Source organism: Egretta garzetta, unplaced genomic scaffold (genome assembly GCF_000687185.1).
Source record: "Egretta garzetta isolate BGI_Z169 unplaced genomic scaffold, ASM68718v1 scaffold911, whole genome shotgun sequence".
Classification (NCBI taxonomy): Eukaryota; Metazoa; Chordata; class Aves; order Pelecaniformes; family Ardeidae; genus Egretta; species Egretta garzetta.
Window position 1 is genome coordinate 159253 of NW_009258499.1, and position 19477 is coordinate 178729.

The 19477-nt window shown below is 41.9% G+C and overlaps 1 protein-coding gene across 1 annotated transcript in view; it reads left to right on the plus strand.

The window, feature by feature from the left end:
• The window catches only part of LOC104132542 (E3 ubiquitin-protein ligase parkin-like), a gene marked incomplete at its 5' end in the record, with an annotated part of 127989 nt that extends 110669 nt beyond the window's left edge, over nucleotides 1–17320 (plus strand). Inside the window, 2 exons of the mRNA XM_009645845.1 lie at nucleotides 13053–13170; nucleotides 17211–17320. Coding sequence (XP_009644140.1) covers nucleotides 13053–13170; nucleotides 17211–17320 — 228 coding nt within the window. The remainder of the gene's footprint in view (nucleotides 1–13052; nucleotides 13171–17210) is intronic.
• Between the last annotated feature and the right edge of the window lie 2157 nt (nucleotides 17321–19477).

Here is a 19477-nt window from a genome sequence, read left to right on the forward strand (position 1 = left end):
AAAAGAATTAGCACTCATTGAGACAGAATTAAACAGCTTGTATCCTTGTAGGCAGTCAGGGTATCTACCTCTGGTGCCCTGAGACCCAAAGTACATCTGCTTTCCCAGCCTCTAGTGATTTGTGATTCAGAAGTGGTATTTTGTGTTTAGCAGCTATCAGCAAATTTTTATTCCCCCTTATTTGAAGCCACATATATACAAGAGCATTTGCAGCTTAACTACCCTCTATGAAGAACAATCTCCTTTTGTTTGCAGTAGCCTTAGAACAGCCTTCCAGCTTGCATTCACGTTTATGTAAAAATAAAACAACTTCAACTGAGACATTGAGAGTTACTTAAAGTATCCAATAGCCTAGTAAAGTAAGAGACCAAGGCTCAATGTCTTGCCTGAATTAACTAGAGCTAGAACTTGAATACATCTCAGCATGAACAGTGAGCCCTATATCCATTAAGCTATTTATGCCTAGAGTTTTGCCTAGAGTGCTGAAAGTCATCATGGAGCCTTACAAATGAGTTCAACAATGTTGGCTCTATGGAAGCTAGAGTTTGTATAATTTCCGTGCTCTAGGGCAGAGATAAAGGTGTGCCAGGAAAAATCAGAATACCACAGGAAGAAGTAGTTTATTTTAAATCTTTGCGTATTGCCTTAGCTTCTCCTGATGACAATGGGACACCTTTGTCCATCTGCTCCAGTATCTCAGCACATGAATTGCACCCAGTTAGACCTGTTAACTTCAGAAAGTTGACTACCTTTGCTGTTCCAGTGTAATGCAAACATTTTTGCTGTTCCTGAAAAATTTCCTGTACTCTAAAGGAGCTGTTCGAGAATAGCTAAAGGATAGTACCAGAATAACTCTTGCAGCAGCTATGCAAATCAGTTCCTTGGTATCGACAAGACCTTAGACTACCAAAAATTTATTTGAACTTCAAGTTAAGCTGAAGTTAATTGAGTAGGTCAGCCTTTTCCTCTAAGAAAGAGAGCCGCAATAATTAAACTTCTCCACAAGGTGGTGACGTGCCACTGGAGGAATGTTTTCCTTCACTCTGTAACCAGGAGAGCAAACTGAGGTAGCTAAAAGAAGGCAAGCCTGGCTGTGAGATGTTGGTTTCGCCCAAATAGCATCACTACAGAACTGTACTCCATACAGCACGCCCGCACAATGCACAAAAAACAGTCGTGGGGCATATGGGAAAGAAGAGCATGTGGGGCTGTTTTCATCTCTCTCTCACTAAGATTAATTTAAATATTTATTTGCATGTGCTTTCAGCCTTTTTGTTCTGTTTGGGCATCCCCTGCTAGGTGTACAACCTGGTGTGTCAGATTTAATTTGCTTGTTCAGGCAGTGAGGATCATTATATCTTTGGCCATCATCTCTTTCAAGGTGGGAATAATACATTTCCAGGGTTGTCTTCAGCTCCTGCAGTTTGACTCCTGTCTGGATCCTTTCCATATTGTTTGTTTTAGAAACAGATCTTATTGTCACGAAGCCTACTGCTCAGAGTTCAGGGTCAACCAGACACGCTGCCACCAAACTGTTGCTCTCTGGAACTGGTGCAGGACATGTGGTCTCAGAAAAATATTTTCTACAAGAAAAATGCAGGTTTTATTTTAGCCTCTAGTGGCTACAGCAGTGAAAGGACTGTCGTGGTTTAACCCGGCTGGCAACTCAGCACCACGCAGCTGCTCGCTCACTCCCCCCTCCCTCAGTGGGATGGGGGAGAGAATCGGAAAGAAAATAAAAGGTTAGAGCCAAGGGCTGAGATAAAGACAGTTTAATAAGAGAAAATAATAATAATAGTAATAATGAGAATGATAACAGAATATACAAAACGAATGATGCACAATGCAATTGCTCACCACCCGCCAACCGATGCCCAGCCCGTCCCAAGCCGCGAGCAGTCTCCGAGCCGCGATTGCTCTGCCCGCGACCGACTGACCGACCGAACTAACTCCCCCCAAGCATGACGTTATATGATATATAACAGCCCTTTGGTCAGTTTGGGTTAGCTGTGCTAGCTGTGCTGTACTCCCAGCTTGTTATGCACCTGGCCGAGCAGGAGAAGCTCAAAAAGTCCTTGAGTAGTCTGAGCACTACTTGGCAACAGCTGAAAACATCAGTGTGTTATCAACATTCTTCTGGTACTAAATCCAAAACACAGCACTATGCTAGCTACTATGAAGAAAATTAACTCTATCCCAGCCGAAACCAGGACAAGGACCTTCCATTGTCTTCACATTTCTGCAAATGCCTGCATGCCCTTGACATTCCCAGTGCGAGAGGAAACACTGCGGACAGGTTTAGGCCTAAGCCAGCATGATGGAGATGAAGACTGTGGAGCATGAGGAGTGTGAGAGAGCTGGAAGAAAAGCCCAAAAGGAGTCTTGTTGTAGGGGAATTGGGTAGCCAGAAGTTGATGGAAACAGACAGAGTGGGAAGAGCTGTGGTGCCACTCAAAGCGTCCCTCTAATGGCCTGTGTGCCAGGGTGCTGTAAGGACCGTCTGCTCCTGGGGCTACCCACGGGTCTGTCAGGGGCCTGGGACCTCCCCAGGGACAGGGTGGGCTGAGGCCAGGAGGGTCTGTGGGTCTGTGTGTGGGCCCGGCTTGGTGGGGCTCATGGGCAGGCAGGGCTGCTGTGGGGTGCTGGAGACCAGCCCTGCTGCTGTGCTGCTGGACCAGGGGCTGGTGGACCCGGGGGCTGACATTAGGTCCTGGGCTGTGGGCAGGGCAGGGGGATTCCCAGGGGACTGGGCTGGGACAGCAAGGTCTGGTGGTACCCTCAGCGCCTGACACCAATTTGGGAAGTCTTGGAGAAGGAGATCCCTCCAAAAGAGAGGTAGAAACTGATACAGAGGCATTCAAGCATCCATGAAAGCCAAGAGCTGTTAGAGATATAGTAGAAGCTCCAAAAGGAGGAGAATAGAAAGCGAGTAAGCTTGTGACATGACATGAGACAACGAGGAGGGTCCAGGAAGCAGAAACAGTGGTGGCAAAAGGGGCTTGTGCTGGGCCAGATGTCAGAAGGAGCAAGGAGGAAGCCTGAGGTCAAGAGGGGGGAGCTGAGCTGGCGGGGCTGTGAAGGGAGGGCGGGCAGCAGGGAAGGGGGAATGGAGTCAGTTGGCAGGAAGGAGGAAGAGGGCAACCCCATGGCTGCAGAGCACAAGAGGGACAAAGCAGTGGTGCTTCGAAACAAAGGGGTTTGAACCTTATAGTGGTGGGAAGCTAGAGGGCTTTGCTTGCTGTTTGGGGTAGAAAAGGCAAACTCAGGAGCAGGCACACAGAGAGTAGCCTAGCTTTAAATACTGATATATCACAATCTTTCAGATCTATGCAGATACTGCATGCTCCATTGGGATGGATAAAATGTCGTCTTTCTACTGCAATGTCCATTTTTAGCCCTGATAGGACATTGAAACCTCATCTTAAGCATTTACTGGTGCAGGGCTGATTATTTCCCATCTTAGTGTGTAAGTTATTTCAGGGAAAATAAAATATATCTGTGGCAACTTCAGTTGACAATCTTTCTTTTAAAACCATTGCAGCCTCTTGGAGCTGTTTGAAGTTTGGGATGAGAGGAGTAATCATATTTGATGGATTAAAAGACACAGTGTGCGTGATGGAATCAATGACACAGTAAAGGTGACTCCAGCCAGATTTAGGTTTAGAAATAACCACATAGTCCCTGATATGTACACCACAAAACCAAGCTTCCTGGCCCCTTTTAACCTCACCCAGAGACAATCTATGCTGTTGGGGAATCTAGCCATAAACCAGCTTCCTCTGCAAGTCCCCAGCTTAAAATTAGCCTAGCTCTTCTAGCACAAAACCTTTCCAGACATCTTGCTTTTTACCAGGGTAAGTAATGCACGTTCTTGCTCACTAGCAACTGGACAATAAAATGTGACGACATATTAGATTTGAGCATGAACAGAGTTGCTCCCAGGACTGTTCTGGTGCTGGGCATGTTGATAAGACACCTGCAAGGTAAACTGTAATAGCAATAGCAATGACACAAACTGGATGAAACGGGTTATAAAAAGGTATGCTTTAGAGATGGTTCTATGGACAAACTTTCCCCAACGTGTTTTTAGCTGCTGATTCTCTTGTCCTACCAAGCCAATTTGTGTGTGATTATAAAAAGGTAACGGCTTTATAGCAAGTTTGCTTTTTTCAGAGGTTGCTGTGAATTTAGCAAAGAGAATAAATTAAACACCATGATGGATTTCTATAGTACAGCTGTACACAAATCCTTCCACTAACCTGAATTCAAAGGCTTGAACCTAAAAGAACATCTGATGTCTAATTCTTCATCCCACAAACTCAGTCTGGCAGTCTTTGTAGGACCCAGACATAAATCTAGTTCATCTCATTTGAACAAACTCCACTATTCACCCTAGGCCAGCAACAGCTGTAAACCTAAGCCCAGATAAAATATCCACAGTGGCTGAAGTCTTAAAGCTTGCCCAGTGGTCTCTTCTGCTCCATGCTCCAAGCCAAGCTCCTTAAAAATCCTGTCTGGCCATACCTAGTCTTAGATGAAGCTTTAATTCCAACTAGTTCTAGCAACCCTGGCGCTGCAAACCATGCAGTCTATCAAAATCCATCACTACATATACAACTTTAGCTGCTGATGCAGCTAAAAATTGTTACCAATTTCTTGTGCACAGGTTACGGAATAGGTTGTGTGAATTTCTGACATTTTATTACATTGAAAAGCTCATTACCTGCTAGAGTTGTTCATTTCAGACCAGTTTCATTCTATATGCAAAGTAAAAAATTGATTCTTAGTCTTATCAAAGTCTTAGAAAGCTAATCAAAGAAGTCATTTTAGTCCATTTACAATAACACTAGGACTTATAGTTCAAATTGTGTATAGTTAAAATAATGGATATGCAAACTTCCTGGTAACACCCATTTCTCTGGTGTTACGTTTAACCTTTCACTGCCTCTCTGGGTCCTAGGCTCAATGGCTTCAGTCTGGGACAGGGACTGGCATACCAAGTCCTCTACCAGGAGGAACATGATGTTGATATTGCTGGGTTATTTTTTTTCCTTCTCACTTTACGATCTGCTTGGGGTCACTTTTATATCTTTGTTAACATGCTCCTTCACTGGTTTGCAAGTCAATGCCGGATCCAAATTTGCTATCTGTAGTGGGTTTTACCTAAGTCAGTTAGCTCTTTGCTCTCTTTGACATCCCTAAGACTGTTCTTACCCAGCTCTCAAGGCTGCATTTGGGTAACTGACCACTGGAGAGTTGTTTATAGTGCTGGGGCCTCCCATATCATCCTGTACCTGTGCTTCCAAGGCCTCTGCTATCATCCCATGCCTTTACTCCTCTGCATAGCGTTTTACTGTAGGGTCAGAGATAGTTCATTCTGCCCAGAATACCTGTACTTGTCATTGCTGTCTACTAGTTACAAAAATACACGTAGCATCGTTAAACCAAGCAATTATACAAAATTATATAAAAGCAAAAGCAAAATAGGGAGTAGTCACCTGGTCATTAGGTAATTGCTGTCACTTGCTAAACTAAATCTCTAGGCAGGCCAAGACAAGTCCAGAGAAAGCCCGGTGGGTCCTGAGGCCTGTGGTGCTGGCTTGGCACAAAGGCGGCGGCCCCTTACAAGAAACAGCAACAGTATTTTTAGTGACCCACAAAGCTACCTGTTCTAAACCTTCATCTACAATCTGTTCAAGTGTAAGTTTATAGCTAGCACTGTAAAACTGAACTTGAACTCCGCTCCAAACCTGTGGGGTGCTGCCTGTCCCAGCTGTAGCCCTAGGCTGGAGGGCCTTGCTCACCCAAATCTCAGAGTCTATCCCCAAACCTACCAATCTTCAAATCAAACCTCAGCTATTCGTTACTTGAGTCCCAGTCCTTACAGTACTCTGGTAGCTGATGCAGGATCCAGATATTAACTTTGCTTTTCTGCCAGTGGCAGTATAAAACTTCGCCAGGAGCCCTGTCAGCCCAGGAACCCATCAGACCAAACCAAAAAGTAGCCCAGCGCCTCAGCTGAGTCAGTGCAAACCTCAGAGGTATCATTTTTTCCAGAGCCGATCCTATTCACCAGTACATGCCACCTGGGCCCGACTGCAACCCTAACCATAGTTTCAGGGCTCAGCCCCAAGTCAGTCATGAGCTCTCAGGCAAACGATCAGCGCTGCAGCAGACCCCTTTGATCACTTCCCCGAAATGTTTTTTGCTGCACAGCCGTGGCGTAAAAACACTCCTGCATGTGCACACACTGCCAGGAAAGCCTGTCACCTCACCTGGCACCCTACTGAAGTCATTTGTAATGACGTTCCTGGAAAGGCTCCCAGCTCATTTGGGCTGCAGGTGAGCCTCCCGCCCAGCTTTTCCTCCCATCACCTCATGTCTTTTACGGTCTTTTCAATACCTCCAGGGATGGTGACTTGACCACTTCCCTGGGCAGCTCATTCCAATTTCCCCTCGTCCTAAGTTGCACCAGGACAGGTTTAGGTTGGACATGAGGAAAAAAATATTCACTGAAAGGATTGTCAAGCATTGGAATGGGCTGCCCAGGGAAGTGGTCAAGTCACCATCCCTGGAGGTATGTAAAAGATGGGTAGACGAGGTGCTTAGGGACATGGTTTAGTGGTGGGATGGCAGGATTAGGTTAACGGTTGGACTCGATGATCTTAAAGGTCTTTTCCAACCTAAACGATTCTATGATTCTATGTATGCAAATCTCCAAGTTGCCAGTAGGTGGTAGAAAATATACAGACATTTCATGCCAGGCCTGCCTTCCCATCCGCTAAACATCTGTCTAATCTCTTATGCTATTTTGCCTGTAGATTCCCAGCAAGCATGTAGGGTTGTGAAGCCTGGTTTCTGTGTAGGTGGTGGTTTGCTGTAATTATGCAGCAGAACATATTGGCCCCCTGTGTGCACAAGACATTTCAGAATTTGATTTTAATGTGGAATTCCCAAATAAAGAAGCTTTTAAAATACCCTTAGCTGAAATATTGTAATGCTGAGATATGAAATATTTAGCTAACGCTTCATGAAAATCAGGCTTGGTGTAATGCATTGTTTACAGTATTGTTGCGGAATTGAAAAATTCAGCAATGTGCATATTAAGTTGTAACAGAAATACATAATGCTGACAAAATTATGGAATTGCATATGTCTCCTGACTTACTGTATGAAAAAAGTAGCAAGCTCCTTTTTTGTCTGAACCTTCAGTGAAGGCTGAGTTGTTAGAGAAAACTTATATATTATATTGAACTCCATAGTTATGCGACATTCTGAATCAGTTCTTGGTCATCAGCATTTTGTATTTATGCTCTAAATATTGCAAATATCACTTTCAGAATTGTTCCTTCGCTATTTCAGCAAAATTTCCTTACTGCTTTTAGAACAGTGGAAAACAGAAGGTGAGGTATTCGAAATGGTATGCCACAGGCAAGAATTAAAATGAGAAACATGCAGCATTTCAATGTAAACTTCTTTCTCCACTCGAAAGAGGGGGAAAATTAATGAAAATGCTAAATAGTAAATGCTGACCACAAAAATCATGAATTATTTAACTGCATTTTAGTGAAAGAAAAAGCTGCTAAGGAGGTTCATCACACGTAGCATCTTTCAATGAGTCCTGAGTCAGTATGAAATGTGGAACATCTATTGTTAGACCATTGATTTTTTTTCCATCAGATAAATTTAAAAAGTTAAATAAAACATGGCTGTACAAAAAAACAGTACACCTAGCTTGATTTCTAAAGTATCTCAAACAATAGGAAAAGAAACAGAGGCTCAGAGGTTTAGTAGCTGGTATAGTCACAATGTCAAGCACAGGACATTCAACCCACAGATGCCTAATTAAAGGAGCAAGAAAAATAACTATAACCGGGAAATGTCCTGTAAAATTAATCTCTATGTTATAAATAAAGACGCACCGGAGGAAATCTGAGAACAGGTCTTAACTTTCTGTCTAATGAGAAATAGATGGGAACTATATAGAGAGAATTTCAGCTTTCCTATTTTGGGCAGCAATAAAACAAAAAGATGTGACAGGCTGATTTTGTTTATGAGGTTAAGTTGACAGTCATTTGCAGCTGTGTTGCCACTTAAGGGAGAAGGCATGTTCTTTATTCCACTCATGGAAAACAGTTGTACAAGAATGACCTGTATTAGATTAGATTTTCTGCTTTAGAGCGGCGAAAATTCAGTATTCGCCAGCTACTTGAATTTAATTCATGCTGATATGAATGGCCCCAAGATGCAGGGAGAGAACCTTGATGTGCAGTGTCACCAAACCAGAGCTCTCTGATTTTATTTAGTGAAATCTCTTTCATCTTGTATCAGATGCAATGCCCTGTGTATATCACTTTGATTTTAGCTAGTTGCTGTCATCACAAAGCAGCTCTCTTTTTACAGCAGAATCCCCTAGGCACACCAGACAGATTGGCTCACGCAAAGCTGCTTCGTGTGAGTTTAACTGGATCAGTGTGGTACTGACCCCTCTATTATTCCAGGGCATGAAACATATTCCCATAGTGGATATCTTTCCTGTTCCACACCGATAGCCATTTTTTAGTGTTTTGACTAGCCAAAATCTTTCTCTAGGGTGGAGTGTTGGTCCCATAGCTATGTGTGCCTCTTTTTGTGAGTTTTTGACTCTTAGGTGATTCAATGGATCTTTTTTCGAAAGTCCTCTAGCCTATCTAGTTCCCTAGACATCTGCTATTTTCCCCCCACAACTGAAGTAGAAGACACCACTAAACATGACGGGAGGTTAATTCATGTGAACATGTTCATGAAACAGCCCAGAAAAAGTTGAGAAAACAAGACATTTAAGTTGGACTGTCACCATCTCTTGTAGATCAGGCTTCTATAGATGATGCTGCTTTTGCTTAGAGCTCTAGCCCAAAATAATTAGTGGGCTGTGTTAATCTAAATGTTATGGTGGTTTGAACATTGCTTTGTGTACAATGAATTATGCTTTGTCTTCCTTTCAAACCCTTTCAAATATCCATAGCTGTTCTCACATTTGTGCTAGAAAATGAGTAATACTTTGTTTTGAGACATCTAAGCCTTTTTAAAATGCTATAGTTCACATAAAGACATAATTTTACATATTTCTATTTTTTAAATACTTATCTTTTCCAAGGAAAATTAACTTAAAACCAAGCATTTCTGATCAAAAGGAAAGATATTTCTGATTTAAAGGAAGCTGCTCTAGGATACATTTTTTATGCTTGACCAGTTTTTTGCTTATCAGAAAGGAATTAAACACCAACAGCAAACAAGCAGGAGTCCAGAAATTACATTCACTAAAGCTAAGCACAACGTAATGTTAACTGCTTCATATTCTATTCTGAATCAAGGGTCTTCAGTTTTCAGATGTTGTTTATGCTAGGCAAAATAAGCATGATCATAAAAGAAGTGTGCTTACATAAGACAGTATATAACGTGGTGGATGTCAGAATTTAACATTATATATCTAATGCTCCCAGTATTTTGAACAAGAAGTTTTGCCATAAATGTTTTGAATTGGGATGGTACTGCTTAGTCGCTGACTGTGAACACATACTTCATTTACTTTATGTAGTTCTACCAACGAATCGATGTGTGCCTTGTTACCTGAATGAGAAGCTGCTTTAAGAAGGACACTTTATTTCTATTTCAAGATGCTTTCTGTCCCTGTAGGACTTTTTCCAGTACTGCCTGATATTGATTAACTGCATTAAAAGCTTTCCATGTACATGTTCTTGTATTGCTATATGGTGCTCAGCAGTCTCTGGTCTCTTTATCCCCGTTAGTTTTTCTAAAGGACTCAGCATAGAAACAGAATAGAAGTAAATTTGCGTCCTTCAGTGTGACCCAATGACAACAAGACAGACTTTTTCCCCTGTCTCACTAAGGCAATATTGCAGAGGGGATGTTGAAAAATGCTTGCAACAACTCTTACTGTAGCTTCTTGTTATTTATGGGTATTCATTCCTGGGCATAATGTGCAGCAGAGTTGAGAATGAAAAACATTATTCATAAAGTGGCATGGATTAAATGCTTTTCACTAATGGTGAGACAAATATTCTGTAATAATTGGGGAACCAGAGCATATTGTGTGGGGTCAGCATCACAAGTGATCAAAGTCTCCTGTCCTCAGCAAACTGGCATGTGATGCACATCTGGAGCACCTCTAAATGTGCTATCCAAGTCAGGGAAGGCCAAATAAAGCGAGAGCCACCTCTGCTTGAGAGGCCTGCTCTGCTACTTAGGCTGTTATTAAGAAGATGAGGCTTGCTAGCTTAGGATGAAAGAAGGTGATTTAAATAGACACTGGTAATGGAGAACTGCCATACACCTTGCCTTTACTGCTTGAGGAAAAAACACAGATGTCTGCTCACAGTCGTTGTGTGCAGAGCGCTAAATAAAGCACATGAACACTGGAGGCTCGTAGACCAGAATGGTGTGATTTCTTTACTGAATCAGAGGGACTCCATCACGGTACCTTTTCTCTGCATTTGCTTCCTGCAGCAGGAAGTTTTTAACTTAGCATTCAGCAAGACCGGGCATAGGAGGAATGCTTCAGCTCTTACGGGCTGAAAATATCATGCTGCTGCATCTTTTTGCAATGGGAAATATTAATGTAATAATTCACGCCGCTGTTTTCAGCAGTTTGTTCTTTCTTGGCGAATTGCATATGTGTGGTTTGAAGTTGTTTATTTTAGTTATTTCGAAGCTCTCCCGAGTTTGTATTTGTTTTCAGAACTAAGATCAAATATCTTTATACAAATCAAATTAGCAATTTGGCATGTGAAATTTTGCCTCATTGTCTTTTGCTATTAGGGCACAACAAAGACATGAAGATGGGGAAAAAGTATGTTTCCAAGTACTGAACCACACAGATTTGGCCTATTTGGGAAAAAACAGAGCCACTGTGAAAATCTTCTGGGTCGCCTACAAAAAGTAAAAATACATCTGGTCTTCTCATGTAGCTATTATCCTGAAAAGAACAGCAATGTTTTGTCACTGCTATAGTGATTTTCATCTTGAATTATCTTTAACAATATCTTTAAATTAACAATATCTTAGGTAATTAATTCCCATTACACCCAGATGTAATTAATATCATCTTCTTTCTGCCACTTGGGCAAACTGAGGCCCAGGTCTAGCGCTCCCCACTCTCCCCATCTTGTGTTCAAGCCTCTCTGAGTTAGCTCAGATCGCTTACTAAAGTCATCTTTCCTTAAAGATCAAGGTGTTGCAAGATCAATACCATATTATGTTCTTTGCTATTAGCCTGAGCAGCTTTTTCTATTTCCCAGAATTTAGGAATGTACCGTTGTATAGAGGTCATCCTCTTGCTGAATTGCTGAATAATCCAGCAGGGTGCAGGGCTGAGTTCCCTCTCCAGAAGCAGGGAGCTAAAAGTAAAAGTCAGTTCTAAGATACAGCTGAGAAGACTTTATTTACTTTTGTTACACCTACATAAAAAATACTGGCAAATTGGAGAATATTAAGTGAGGAGCAACAAAAGGGATTTTTAATCCCTTTTAGGCTGAGGAGGCTGATGTAGGTAGTAAAATAAAATAAATAGTATCATAAACAAATTTTGAGGTTTCCTGATTAAAAAAGCCTGTGGGTTTTTTTTTTTCTTAAGATGCTTGTTGCAATGGCCATCAGATGAGCTGGAAACAAATTTCTGCAGCTGTTGCTCTTTGTTATTCCATTTTAACTCAGGTGACTTCAGCCAAGAAATAAAATCTGGGGGGTTTACTCACTGACACTGCAACAAGTCAAAGGTTTTATCAGTAGTAGCTGAGCAGAAATCAAGAGGAGTTATAGTTGTGTTGCATCTTTAAAAGTTGAGCCAATTTCCTTTTTCCATCTTTTTAGAAATAAATATATTAAAAAATTATCCCTGTAAATAAATATTAAGAGTCTATCCACATAACAGCCTACAAGTATTTAGAAGATATACACAAAGAAGTTATGGGAATTTTTACAAATTATATAGTTTTGCTTAAGCTAATAATTTTCCCACATGCTTGAAAAAGCCCACATTATGAATGGAGAGAGCAGAGCTTCAGGGCAGGAACCTACACACATTGTTTACAGCTACTGTTCACGTAGTTGCCAACCTTGTTTGATAGAAATGACCCAAGGCACTGCCACCTCTTTTGCCCTTCTACTGTCATTTTAGGTAGGAAATTGCCAAGTAGGACACTTGTCTAGATTATGTAATTTTTTCCCAGTCATAAATAGGACAAACACAGGAGTCCCTTTTAAAACACTCTTTGTGATTACTTTTTCCATCTGTGTCATTCTATCGGGGGAGCTACTTGCTTTCATTGTTCGCTGGTTTGTTTTTTTTTTTAGCTTTTCTCCAAAAATTTTGCATTTCTTCTTTGTGTCTCTTAAGGCCTCTTAAATTTACACAGATTTATGTTTGAATGAAATCTAGACCTCCGAAACAAAGGAGCACACTTTATTATGACAGTTTCCTTCCAGGGACCCCACCATTCTGCATTATCAAATGTTGCATTGCCTTGGCGGTTTCGCTTTTCTTGCAAGAGGGCTTTAATCCCTGAAGCAGAATCAAACCTACGGTGTCTAACCTGTCACGTCTCAGCCGGGTTCATCTGACTGCCACTTCGCCTTGCCTTTTGCTTTACCTGCCTTTGTGCACTTGCAGCACTGTGCTTGATGTCCCCTGTGCCCTCCTGCCAGGGCTTTGCCAGCCCCTGGGGGCAGGGAGCAGCGGGGAGGACGCAGCCTGTGCTGCAGCTGGGTGTAGGAAGGACCCCCCCAGATGGCGCATGCTCCAGCTGCTGCAGCTCCCCCCCGCCATCCCACACCCCAGGATCTCACCCAATACACGTGTTGTGCGCACTGGGGGAAAATAAGTTTGCATTTTGAAGGAAAAATTCTGCATCTCTCACAAGTCCAGCCTACCTGGCCTTGCAGTCGCTCCTGCCTTGTTTCTTGCAGGTAGATAGTTATCACTTTAGTGTAGACACCATGTCCCAGTGCAGCCTTTCAGTATTGTGCCCACAGGAGGTTTTTCTCTCTCTTTGCAGGGATACATAGTTGACGAACATGCAGCCATGCAAGCTCGATGGGAAGAAGCATCTAGAGAAACAATCAAGAAGACAACCAAGCCATGCCCCAGCTGCAATATTCCAGTAGAAAAAAATGGTAAAGTTTTTAGATACCTCGTACATAACTGTCTTTTAAAATTCTTTTTACAATATAAATGTATGAATGTGCATGTGTACACATGCCCACTCTTATTCCAAGAGAGGAATAACAGAGCTTGAGTATTCCCTCTGTCACTTTATCTAAATTATCTAAATCTAAATCACTTAGTTCTAAAGCCACTAATCAAGCCTCACAAAACGCCCGGCTATTTTATAGCTGGGGAAAATGAGGCATAATGAGACAGTGGATGTAGAGTTCATATGGCTTCAGTCTGCTAGCTGTCTAGATTTTCCATTGTCACTGGAAAAAATAGACATTTGTAGGGCAAAACTCATCTCACACTGAAACAGAACATGTGTCTAATGTAGGCCAGAAGAATCGCACCTAAAAGTGGGGTGTGGAGAATTAGTCCTGCTGTAGATGTCTACGCAGTATATAGCTGAATTTAGATGAGGTGAATCTCAGCCCAGTGACAGGCCTACAGTAGAAGAGCAAGTCAGAGGAAGAAACGTGAGTCCTGACAAACTGGTTGCACTAATCAGTGCTTGCCACGTAGGAAGAAAAGTAATCTAGTGGCACTGGGGTTGTTAAAATGGGGAACAGGAACAGCAAATAGACTGCAGATATATAAATACCCTATAGGTTCATGCTGTTCCAAGATTTAATTGTATTTATGTTAATTAATAAAAATATATTAAAATTATTGCCTAAATATTATACAAATATTAAGTATAGAGGATGCTTCTCAGTTTTGTGGCATCACTTATTCAAATGGGACTCTGAAAATGCCAGATAAGACACTGTAAACCGCAAGGAGAGAACACTTCAAGCAGTGATACTACAGCAATATTACTGAGGAAGAAATAGGACAAAATCCTGAATCTGGGGTTTCATGAAAGAAAAGAAGGCAGTTGGCAGATGGAAAGTGGGAGACTTCTTCAAGCGCAAGAAGCAGAAGGAAAGAAAGCATGAATTCAAGAGTGGGAAGGCGAGACAAGATTTAGCGAAGTGTAGAGAGTAAGGTGGGCAGCAGAAGAGAGATAACAGAGGGGTAGGTCAAAAAATTATTTACAGACTTGTAAAACAGGCTGGAAACCAAAAGTTTGAACAGAAATAGACAAATAATAATCACGACTATTTATACTTAACAGTTTGTGCATAGCCAAATAAAAAAAACTTCTGGTCAGGCTGGAAGCAGTGCTAGGACCTTTACTTTCTCTTAGACTCTGCTACAAAATCTTTTACTGTTAAATTACAGGCAGTCGTCACTTGTCACAAACAGGATATCCCTATTTGGCACCATGATATAATTTACACAACACCCACTAGTGTTTAGGGAAGTTGCTTGTAAAAATCTCCAATGTATCAAAAAGGAAATAAAGGCCATTATACTTTTTATCCTTGAAAGAAAATATTTACTGACAATGGATAATAAGCAGGAAAAGACCTTTCCTTGATTATAGCCTGATCCATGTCAGAACAGTGCCTTGCAATGCAAAATGCCAAAGCCACAGCAGCAGCCTAAACATGTTTAAACATACTGGAACTGGTTGGTTGTGCTGCCATTCAGAGGGACCTCGAGAGGCTGGGAAATGGGCTGAGAGAAACCTCATGAAGTTCAACAAAGGGAAATGCACTGGTGCATGTTGGGGGCCAACTGGATAGAAGGGACCTGAGTGTGCTGGTGGACTACAAGTTGGACATGAGCTAGCGATGTGCCCTTGCAGCAAAGACGGTCAACAGCATCCTGGGCCGCATGAGGAAAAGCATCACCAGCAGGTTGAGGGAGGTGGTCCTTCTGCTCTGCTTGGCACTGGTGAGACACATCTAGAGTGGTGGATCCAGTTCTGGGCTCCCCTGTACAAGAGAGACATGAACTGGAGCGACTCCAATGAAGGGCTACGAAGATGATAAAAGGGCTGGATAAATAAAAAAATACCTGATGAGAGGAGCAAAGAAGACAGAGCAAAACTCTTCTCAGTGGTGCCCACTGAAAGGACAGAAGGCAATGGGCACAAATTGAAACACAGGAAATTTCATTTAAACATAAGAAAATGCTTTTTACCCTGTGGGTGATTTAAGACGGGAACAGGTTGCCCAGAAGGAGTCTGCATTCTAGGATACATTCAAAACTCAACCAGACATAACCCTGAGCACCCTACTTTAGTTGGGCCTGCTTTGAGCAATGGGGGGTTGGACTGGATGACCTCTGAAGGTACCTTCCCACCTCAGTGATTCTGCGAATTAAAGCGTGAAGCTTAAAAAGTGCGGTGCTTGCTTTCTTCTCTGGTCATGGGTACTGCACATGACAGCTTCTAGGCTGACATTTGTAAACTGAAAGGAGCACTTCATTTCTGCCTAAGTACAGCTGGTGTCAAGAGGCTGACGACTGTACACCATCTGCCAACAGTCCACATTTGGGAGGAGTACACTGACTACACACAAGAGAATAATTCTGCCTTCCCTCCCCAAATGCTTCTGTGGACACTGTCTTTTACAAGGGACAGTGACAATGCCAATAACCTATATAGGCTACGATAGGTTTTTGATTTTTTCTGTCATAGCCTGTATAGCTATAGGCATTGTAGAATACTTCTATATGCCAATAACTTTTCTGTAATAGCTAAAGTGAAAGAGCAAAACACTTTCCCACAGCTCAATTCCCGGTCTGAGTGAGTTTAAACACACATCCACATCTCTCAGAGGGCCGCTGTACTCACAAAGGTGGAGGCCACGTTGCTTGAGGCACTCTCCACTCTGACTGCTGATCTCAGCTGCCACGTAGCAGAGAATAACATGATTTATGCAGCTTAGCAGGTAGAGCACATATTTGGCAGAGGGTGCTTATGGGGCTTTGAGTCCTGCGCTGGATTGAGATGCATTTTACCTGGTGCTGGCTTAATATGAATTGTAAGAGAGGATTGGATCTAAACCTCAAGTAACGTGTAACATGGAGGCTAGTCATTGGTACACTTACATTTAAATAAAATATTAAAATGTCTGGCCAATTGCATCTCTTACACAAAAACATAATCTGACAAATAGACTTTGCCATCACACCTAGTTTTCTCTCTCTGTCACATAAAGCAGGCAGGCCTATTTCAACAAACCAGTTTTGTGTCTCCTGCTGTTTTTACCTTCTGAGAATCATTCTGGAGTGGCATTTATAGAAAAGGTGGTGTAAGGGTAGCAGGCTGTACAGTAGGGAACAGACGCTCCCTGTACCTCCTATCGCCATCCGGAGTCAAACCAAGATGACATTTCAGCATTTGTTCATTCTGCATGCTTTTCTTTCAGTTGGAATTATACAAGAGATTTCTTTGTGTGGTAAGCAACATAATTTCCATTTGAAGTGTGGTTCTGTAATGACCTTTGGCAATGTTAATGTCTTATATATTACAAAATAAACATTTGATCAAGGTTGTGAGCAGAGAGATTAAAGCTGCTTTCACAGTATGGGCAAGCAAGAAACCCAATACACAGGAAACATTGATGTAATCAAAAGGCTGCTTCAGATACTAAGAAGGTCAAATCAATTTAAATTACTAATGTCATTTTGGCATGATCAGCAGTCAGCCACCAAAGTCTGTGTCTCCTGATTTATTCTCTTTGCAAATCTCTCAGTTGTTGAATCAAAATTCAAAAAAGAATTGAATTTTGTTCAACTTCTGGCTCACAGCTGGAGTAGAGTATCCTTGAGCAGACACCTCCATGATTGCTTTGAGAGGCCACAGACTGTCATCACTTTTCCCTGTCTCTAGCGCAGTCTCTTCCAATTTCAGACAGGACAGACTGCAGTTCCTACTCCTGCAGTCCCTCAGGTGAGACCAGTGCCTTACACCCCAATAAGAGGGGGAGTAGCAGGGTTTAGAAAGCCCAGGAAAAAGTATTCTTCAGGCTTCTTCTTTTCTTTTATTAAATATTCTACTTGGTTAGTAAATGAACGCCTAAGAAGGTTGATTTTAAAACTGCTAATTGTTCATTAACATATCTAAGTGTTTGCCAAGTACCAAGGCCGTTCTGTTGCTATTTTGCAGGTGGCTGTATGCACATGAAATGTCCTCGCCCTCAGTGCAGATTTGAATGGTGCTGGAACTGTGGCCTGGAGTGGAACAGAACCTGCATGGGAGATCACTGGTTTGACTAGTGGTCCTGAGGCCACCCCGTCTTGCTGCTAAAGTTTGCTTTCATCGGGGCCAAATTCTCGAACTCCTTGCTTAAACAAAAATCCCAGTGGTTTCAGGGACACGGAGTTCAGAAGTTGGCTCAGTTTGTTGGTTTTTGCTTTCTTGCGTATGCAATCATACCAAAATCACATTGAAGTTATGCCAAGGGTTTTAAATCCACTAAGTAAAAAGAGTAATTGCTTTAATTGCTCATCATGGTACAAAGAGGGGTAACTTACACCTTTCTGAACTTGTGCAGTCTGTCAGCACAGAGAGCAGACAGGGTTACCAGGAGGAACTTTGCTTGACATTTATAGTCAGGAATCCATAACTCTTGCAAGAGAGAGCAGCCTGCATATCTGTGTGTGAGTGTATGAACATCACAGGGGGTGGAGGATGTTCCCTGCATCAGCTGCTTTTTCTTTGACCACTCCTTTGCTCATTCAGCACATTTTTTTTTATTTTGAGGCAGTATTTCTTAACAGCTTTTTTGGCAGAGGGAAGACTGTGGCTCTTCAGTGTTTTCTCAGGGTTCCTCCCTAAGAGCCTTTCTGTAGGGGTCTTGCTTTCAAACCAAATTCTAATAGAAACACCCAGCTTTATGCCATATTTGTGGTTGTGTATTTGTAGCCTACAACTCAAAACCTGCCTATGTACTCATTATAGGGTTCGTTACCATCGGAAGACTAGCTAAGGATGCAGTTTCAGCTCTAACTATGACTGCTGTTGCAGTGGTGACTGGATCTGATTAAGTGTTGTGCAAGACAGACTCACAGGGCTTCATTTTCTTGTGCTTACAGCAATACTTTGGACATGGCAAGGGGAGGCAGGAGGAGACTTCTCAGGGGTTTTCTCAATCATCATACTCCTAAATTGCATTAGAATACGGGTGCATTTCTGAAAATACATTCATAGCCCAAATAGTGTGGGACAGAGGGACACCTCTCACTCTACAATGTTAACACAGTAAGTAAAGCTTGCTAGCATTTCCAAGCCTGATCAATCTTACTGTTTGGTGTGCTTTATGTTGCTGTCTTACTCTGAAATGAAATGGATACTGTCCACATCCACTATGCCATGTAAGGATTTGCACAATTCAGTTTTGGAAAACAACGCACAAAAAATAAAGTGGTGAAAATTTTAAACTTTATTACTTTTTTCATTTGAATTCAAAGTAAGTGAGTACAAAGATGTTGGGTGGGTCGTGTATTTCCTTAACTGATTCAAACTCCCAGCTGAAAGGCTAGCTGTTTGATTAAAACATACTATTATACAAAATAAATTCCAGGGCCATGGACTGCTTGTATCAAGTTTGAATTAATATTTTGTATGGCATGACTGTAGAGTCCTGAAAATATGGGTGTGCCTTGTATCAGTGCAGAGCAAGAAACTTGAGGTATAAAGAAATCTCAGGCTCACTACAAAAATGCCTGGTTGCTAAAAGCAGTGGAGTATTCATCTGTCTCAGCTGGAAGTGACATGAAAAGACTGAGGAAACAAAGGGATGAAGGGATGAGGTACCAAAAATGAGAGAGTGAACTGACAGAATTAACAAAATGAGAGAGAAAGGAAGAGGCAAAGAAAGGACAACGGCCATTTCTTAAAGGCCATTTTCCTTTTTGGCACCAGCCAACTAAAATGTATGCAGAAGTAGGTACATTGAGGTGTAGGGGTGCAACAGAATGCTGCAATGTAGGTCATTTAGGTACATTATCTTAATGGGGATATTTTACTGTGAGCTCTGATTATTTTATTATTTGATTTCCCATACCTGGGTCTATTTTATTATTTATATGGCTTGTTGCTAACAGGCTAGGGGAAAAAACATCATATTGCTTAATTTTACTTTGATAGTGTGTTACAGGGGAGCTCATCACTGCAATTCATATCCACAAACATCTGGAATAAAAGAAGTCTGAATCCCTTTCCCTTTCTTTTTTTGTGTCCTCCTTACAGAGGAAGAAAAAACTTGTTCACTGTAAAGCAGCTGCACTGAGTTAGAGCCTGCCCTAAAAAGTTAATGTTTTAATAGTCACGTAGAAACATGTAATTTATGCTCCTGGATCAAGGTCCGTTGAAGTCAATGGACTATAGATCAGCTCCTGCATTTCTTTCTGGCCTGGGCAGGACATGGCAGG